This window comes from Parasteatoda tepidariorum, chromosome 2 (genome assembly GCF_982258835.1).
Source record: "Parasteatoda tepidariorum strain Cologne lab strain chromosome 2, Ptep-v5.0, whole genome shotgun sequence".
NCBI lineage: Eukaryota > Metazoa > Arthropoda > Arachnida > Araneae > Theridiidae > Parasteatoda > Parasteatoda tepidariorum.
The window spans coordinates 12,326,313-12,334,120 of NC_141756.1; the positions used below are offsets into that span (position 1 = coordinate 12,326,313).

At 30.5% G+C, this 7,808-nt stretch overlaps 1 protein-coding gene across 1 annotated transcript in view; it reads right to left on the reverse strand.

Annotated features, from left to right (window-relative positions):
* LOC107440726 (tectonic-like complex member MKS1) overlaps positions 1-4,023 on the reverse strand; it is a 76,907-nt gene extending 72,884 nt beyond the window's left edge. Inside the window, exons 1-2 of the mRNA XM_087156872.1 lie at positions 3,778-4,023; positions 604-664 (exon numbers count right to left, since the gene is read on the reverse strand). Of these exons, the coding sequence (XP_087012998.1) occupies positions 604-629 (26 nt within the window). The 5' untranslated portion in view covers positions 630-664; positions 3,778-4,023. The remainder of the gene's footprint in view (positions 1-603; positions 665-3,777) is intronic.
* Between the last annotated feature and the right edge of the window lie 3,785 nt (positions 4,024-7,808).

A 7,808-nucleotide genomic window follows, 5' to 3' on the forward strand; every position in this document is an offset into this window, starting at 1 on the left:
CTTATAATACTTAAGGATGATCCACTCTGACGTCATCACGACGCGTTTCTTGAAGTTTCTTCTGGTCTGATTGCCCACAGCGCCCTCAAATAACACTTAATGGAAACAGTTAGTTCATTCAGTTGCTATAAACGATTGACACTGTACTGTATGTAATGTCTCTGCCATATTATTTACTTCTGTATGATAATATTTCTAGCATTAATGAATGAATCATTGTTCTTCGTGATTTATTGTTTTAAAGTTGAGTTTCTTTCTTTGTTTTATTTCAATCAAAATTATTTAATTAAGATTGGTTTACCTGAGCTTATGTTAGTGTTTCGAAATTTTTTCATACAATAATGCACTTATATATGCATGAAATTTTCTAATCAACTACAGCATTTTAGTTCTATAATATGTGAAAAGTATTTCTCTTATTTTTTTATTTACTATTGTTTATTTTAATATCTCTTATAATAAATTCCACTATACACAGAGAAAATAAACGCTTTTCGCAATTTATTTTTTAGCTTAAAATGAGTCATTCAAATACATTTGTAGTTTTATTCAACACTGAAATAAATTTAAGAACAAGAAAATGAATGTGAAACTAAAATTTACCTTTCTAAACATATTTTTGTCTTCATTAACAAACTGCATTCTTAACGAATCCACATCTAAGCTTTTTACAGAACAAAAATGAAACACAAATGATCAAACGATTTTAAAAAACTTAATAAACACAAACACAATTAAAAATAATAAAAGAAAACGATAAACTCATCTATTTATCAATCTAACTTTTTGCGTAGCGTGGCACTGTTTGGGCCTGTCTGTTGCCATTTTGGAGCGTATTATAAAAAATCGTGTCATTTCATATGTTCTAGCATTAGAGCAGAATCTCTTAATAAATTTCTCTGTGGTTTTAAACATAAGTAGGCAAGTTCAATAATAATAATAGTTTTATTCATTGTTATTTATTGAAAAATTAATATTAATTATGCTGTTACGCTTTTTAAGTATAGTAGAAAAGAGCGTGCACGAGGAACAGAAAAAAGCGTTGATGACAGTTATGAAAGACGAAACATTGAAAAAATGCGTAGGAGACGTGCACATGTTGTATTTTCAAAAGTATAATTGTTGTTTTGTTTCTGCAAGTTTTTCTATTGCATGTCATTGATTTCAATTAAAGAAAATTTAATTCAATGACATTTTATTGACTGAAATTATTATTTTTTAAAAAGGAATTAGTTTTAAAGATTTTATTAATTGATTTAAATTCTTAAGATTTTACGCTAGAACTCAGTTCAAATAAGTATAACTTAGCAGCGAGGGGGGTTTGCTTTCCAAACCATATTAGGTAGCATGGCTATTTTTGAGGTTGGGGAGTTATTTAATAATTAAATCCTTATTTTTTTAAGCGCATGCAACATTTTTTTTAATAAATAGAAGTTTGTAACCTTGAAAATCAATAGTTGATTTAATGTATCACCAATATACTATTCAGTGTTCGTAAGCATTGATTCGTCAAATCTTTCATTTTCCTGGAAATTAAATCCCTGTGCATTCTTTATAATAAAACACTTTACAGCACACACTCTGTTTGATCACCTATTGCTATGTAGACCTTGACCTTAACTTACCTTGGAGAAGGCGTTCAAGTACTTCTAGGAAAAACAATAAATAGAATTTCTCTTCCTAGAGCCAGAAATAAAATTTTCCATGTAACTGAGCCAACGCCTACAGGTGTACTGTGCACAATTAACAATCGAATAATATTTATCTGACAAATCTGAAATGACAAGCCCGACGAAGTTGATGTGTAAAAGTTGCACAAAGAAAAACAAAAAAAATTGCTCTGCAAATACATTTAACAGCCCACATTTATATAACAGTCCTTTGATTCGATTCGAAACTGTAAAAAAAAATTTATTTATATACATTGGGTGAGTCTAATTTGATAGTTATTTAATTGTGAAGGAAGAGCTTCTCAGGTTCTCTACTCCTTCAATTATAATAATTTAAATTCGCCGTTTTATACAAAGGAACACTCTGCGATGCTTAGAGAAATTTATATCATAAAATTCACTGCATGTAAATGATTGGCAGCTATTGGTTACAACTGGAAACAAATAATTTAATCTCTCATAAAGGTGTTCTGTAATCATCGCCCTTAACATACATTTTGTGAAACATTTTAAAAAGTGAACACTAAAAAGTATCTAAGAGGGTCGAAAAAAATGCTTTTGTGAAGAAGGAAAAAAACGCTATTGAAATCTGACTCGTCGCTATTTAAAGTGGCGCGTGTACAAATCATTAAAATTTGTTTGATTGCCGTTGAATTTTGAAAATGTTGCTAATAATCATCTTTCAACTCTTCACTGATTCCTGAGGCAATCAAACAGGTTCTGATATTATATACACTCTCCTTCATCAATAATGATTGATCAAATTTCCCTTGTCCTAGCTTAAATATCAATTTTCAATCACGGATGTGAACATTTGCGTCCTCAGTTTCGTAAAGATTCTAAAAATATATATTAAAAGTCTATAGAGGACAATTTATGTAAAGGTTCAGAAAATCCGTTGATACTTCCTTTAGATGCTAGTGAAGTTTTACCTATATTTTTTTTCTTAAAAAAAGCCGCCGTGTCTCAGACAATAGAATGTTCGCCTTCCAATGAGGTCACCTAGGGTTCGAATTCAGGCGATGGCTGATCGATTCTGCTTCCTCGTAGCACTGACCTTAATGCTAAATAAAATATGTCCTTAGTGACAGGCGGAGCATGGGGTAGAATCCCCTTGCCGTTGGACTATCCATGGGAGGTTTCTGCGGTTTTCTTCTACGTGTAATGCAATTCCATCAAAAAGTTTTGCATTGGTGGCTTAGAAGATAGAGCATTCGCCTCCAAATGAGTTGATCCGGGTTCTATACCAGCGATAGCTGTTTGATTTGAATTCCGCTCCCGTCTCGCACTGACCATAGTGCTGACGTAATTAATCCTCAGTGGTAGACGGATCATGGGTTAGTGTCCCCTTGCCGTCGTGAAAGGTTTTCATGGTTTTCCTCTCCATGCAACGTAAATGTGGGTCAGCTAAATTTCGTCCAATACTTGATCCAGGAGTTCCCTTGTCTTTTGGACTGAGATGAAAATTACAAGGGTACGGACTTGAGCATTACTAGCAGCAAATCCGAAATTGGGTCGGCTGTTCAACAACGGTTATAAAAAAAAGTTCTCCGCAATGGCTAGCTTTTCCCAACACTTGATTTAATAGTGCTCTTGTCTTATGGGTTAGGTACAAAGTGATGGGTCTAAGTAGTTAACATTTATAGTCGTAAACTCAGAAACTGTTCAATACTGGTTATAAAATAAAATACATATTAACCACTGAAAAATATCTAACGCATAAGGATAAATATTGGAGGGTATGTTATTACATTGTCATTGCATTATTGGAGGGTATTATCATTACATTGTCATCACATATCATTACATTATTGTCATTACATTATTAGAGGGTATATTTGTATGGTTATATCTGGTCTCTACTTTCGAAGTAAAAAACAGTTATTTTAACGAGGATGAATGATGCAGAAATTATATGTCAGTCAGCTTTTTTAAGTATTATTTTTTGTTATTCCTTGATTCACGTTTTGTGTTATCCTTGTCTAGCAAAAAATACATAAAGCATCAAAACTAAATAGAAGGAGCTGGAATGCTCTCTGTTGCGTCATAAGCGACTGACATTGCGTCAATTGTCAGGCTTATGACAAATAGAACAATCATCACTTACCATTTTTCACGTGTAACTTATATAATAGTACATCACTTCATATCTGTATTGATTCAACCTGCTCGTAAACTTCATTTTAAGTACAGAAGTTATAACAGAGACAGAAAAGAACTTTTGTGTTAAGTTTATATTCATCTTTATTAAAGCTATGGTTACGGACTAAATTAAATAAAAGTGATTTACTGAGTTCCATAAGTTGCAGACTTTTATAGTAATGGGAATGCCTTGCATGTTCATCAGCACAGCTCAGTAAAAATATTTATTTCGATATTTATTCTCTTTTGACTGTCCTATCAGGTGATGTTTATCTTTATACATTAAAAGATAATAGTTATCCTACCCTTTCGTGCGTCCACATTAGGCAGAATAATCACTTGATATGATAATTATCAAACAAAAAAGATTCAGATATATTTTTGACTATCATCTGAGGATATCTAATTAAAAATTCAACTGTATTTAACAGAAGTATTATTCTCTTTTATTATTAAGTTGTCGATAATTTCCAATAGTGTTTACTAACATTACATTACGCATACAAGTGTTTAATATAGACATTAATGCAGTTTCACTAGTGTCTAAATTTAACCAGAGTTGATACAGCCTTGGTTGGTAAATTTAGCCACAGTTAGTAATAGCCTGGTTGGTAGGGCGTTGAGCCGAAGTCCAAGAGGTTGTGAGTTCGATCCCAGCCAGCTGAAGACTTCCTGTCTATGAAATGGTGACTGGTGCACGCTTAATCTGTAGGGGTCACAAAATCCTCCAAGTTCCAATAACAAATCAATACCTATGAGGGTGCAGGATCGGAGATTGATCTTGAAGCTTTAATCCGTTAATCTGCTTTCAATAATAATCTGAAGAGTGTTAAAATAAAATTATGCCATTTTTCATCAAATCCAGCTGTTGATAACTTTTGTTTATTAATTATAAAGTGAGGGATATTCTAAGATATTTTTTACATACAATTCAAATAATACCGGTTAATATGTCACCTCTTTATATATTCTGCATTGGCTTGTTACCCTTTTAACCCCATTGATGTAAAAAAAATCTTAATTTTTATATTTTAATCCCTTTAGACTGGTGGAAGGAGAGAGATTACAATTCGCTCCGTGTTTATATGTACTAAAGAGTACGTATGACTATTATTTTATTTTATAGTCGTCGTTGAGCAGCCGATTCAATTTTTGGGTTTACGACTACTAATGTTCAACAACGTAGACTTGTGATTTTGGACCTAATCCAGAAGACAAGAGAACTCCTGGATCCAGTATTGGGAGAAATTTGCCTTCGTGGAGGACTTTTTGACGGAACTAATCCGCATTTGCTCTACATGGGGAGGAAGACCACGAGAACCACCCACCGTTAGCCTGATGGCAAGGGGACTCTAACCCATGATCCGTCTCCCACTGAGGATATTTTACGTTAGTACTGTGGTCGGGTGTGGACTTCGAATCGACCAGGGATTCGAACCCAGGTCACTTAATTGAGAGGCGAAATCTCTAACCCCTAAGCCATCGCGGTTCCATAAAATTATTAATACGAAAGTAGCGTATTGAGACGACGTCCATGTGATATTGGGCGGTTGGAGTCGGAAAGGTTCATCTCATATATGATATTGTTGGCCATGAAAAGAGAATCACTTAATCACGTATATGTGATTGCGGTTCTGAATTTTTTTTTTTTTTTATTCGTGACTGAAAAATACTCTTAAGTTACACAAAGTCTTAAAGTTTCAGTAATCGTGAAAAGAAGGAAAAGAATAAATATTTTTCATAAGCCTACTTTAGCGAAGAATCTACATACAATTTATTGATTACCTGACTCACTGTCTGCGGAATTGCGTCTTATTGCCCTCATCAGGTGAAATACACAGTCACAACTTTTGAGTCTAGTCTCGGGAAACACTTTTTTTATTTCGAAATCAATATTATAAGGAAAAAGATACGACCATTTTATACTATTATGCAGCTGCATTACTACGCGATACTTAGAACGAAAACAGTTAATGGTTTTAGGCCACTTAAGAATGCCAATGTATGGAAAAAATAAAATTAAATAAAATAAGTTGTGGGACGAAAAAACACATTTAAACAAAAAATGTCACATTTCAAAACAAAAAAGGGAATATTAATTTCATATTGTAATTAACGTCTTACACATTCCGAGTAATAATATTTTTTGTGTGAACGAGTCTCTTTTTTACTTTAACCTGTCATTTAGTAAAAATTTTTTCAGTGTTTTTTTTTTTTTTTTTCGTTTTGAAACACAAGGTGTTTTGCACCTTTGACGGCTTTTTATAATTCTTTTCAAAAATGAAATCAAAAAATCTTCACCTTTAGGGGTGGCATATTAATATTTAAGGATAAGAAACAGAAAAGCTATCAAAACTTTTTCAAATTACTAGAAAGGAAAGCGGAATGAAAAACATCAAAATCCCTTGGATTTCTAATATGTCTCTCAGAACCACTTTAATATTTCTCACAGCAATCAAACAAGCTCTGATGCTTTCAGCACCGCTTTTCTCAATTGCTATTCGCTAGATTTTGCAGACACTTGTCTTTTTCCCTCACTTAAATATATATATAGTAAAATAAAAATCTAGGTGGAACTAGGTTTTCAACCAGGTTTTACAAAACTAGGTTTACAACTGAATGACTCATGTCATCCTTACATGTTTCATTTTTTTGCATCATTTTTACTTCTTTTATTTTATTTATGAGCCAAAGCGTTTAGTCAGCAATTGCTCTAAAACTGTCAAAGAAACTTTCTACGTTTAAATTTAGATTTAAAAATTAAAATTTGGAATATTTTTTCTTCAAATTTCAAAATTTTTCTAAAGTTTAGAATCGATTTACTAAAATATTTCGAAAAAGGAAACATGTTTGATCTTCATAGTCATCATTTTAAAAAACATTTTCAGTGAGTTTATATTGATATTAGCTTATAAATGTTTAGATTATTATAATATTCTTCATAGCTTATTCATAATTTTGAAGAACATTTTCGAGAGTTTGTAATTATTTAAATTAGTTTATAATTGCTTTCCTATTGCTTTAATAAACATTAAAAATATTTTCTAAAACAATGCTTTTAAAATAAGAAAAATAAATAAAAAAACGTGTCACAGGTTATATTAGAAGGTTTATTAAGAAAAAAATTAATATATTTAAAAGCCTTCTAACATATTCCACGTGAACAGTTTTGGAAAAACTTTAGATATTCATTTTTTTTTATCGCTTTCGTATCGATTTTGGGAATCAATAAAAGGAATCGAAGAAAACTGAATTCTTATTTTTTTTCCTTCATTTGCCAAATTTATTTTTTCAAAGGAAAGATTCTGAATAATAAAAAAAATGAATAATAAAAATTTTATTTTGAAACAATCTTTACAAAATTAGATCATCTATCATATTTTCATTCCTCATTTCATCTTTCAGCCGATGAGTTACTGAAAATTTTCTCTTCCCCTCCGGGAAAAAGCTATATTGAAAAGGTTTTCGAAAAGTTATGTTTTGAACTGCAAAAATTGTTTAATCACGCAGAAAATATCTAATATATATCAGGTTTCATAAAAATAGAAAATTCTATGCCGTCATGAGAATTATATACGAATACATAAGTTCGTGATTGAATGAAATACAACAAATACAACATATTTTTTTTAAAAAATATATGTGTACGTATATGTAATATATATATATATATATATATATATATATATATATATATATATATATATATATATATATATATATATATATATATATATATATATATATATATATATATATATATATATATATATATATATATATATATATATATATATATATATATATATATATATATATATATATATATATATATATATATATATATATATATATATATATATATATATATATATTGATCTTTTTATGTTATTCCTTTTCTGTAAATTTTATTATTATTTATTCCTATTCTGTAAATTTATTCTTTTATTTTATTATTCTAATCGAAACACTTTCTTACACTTTTAAATTTACATC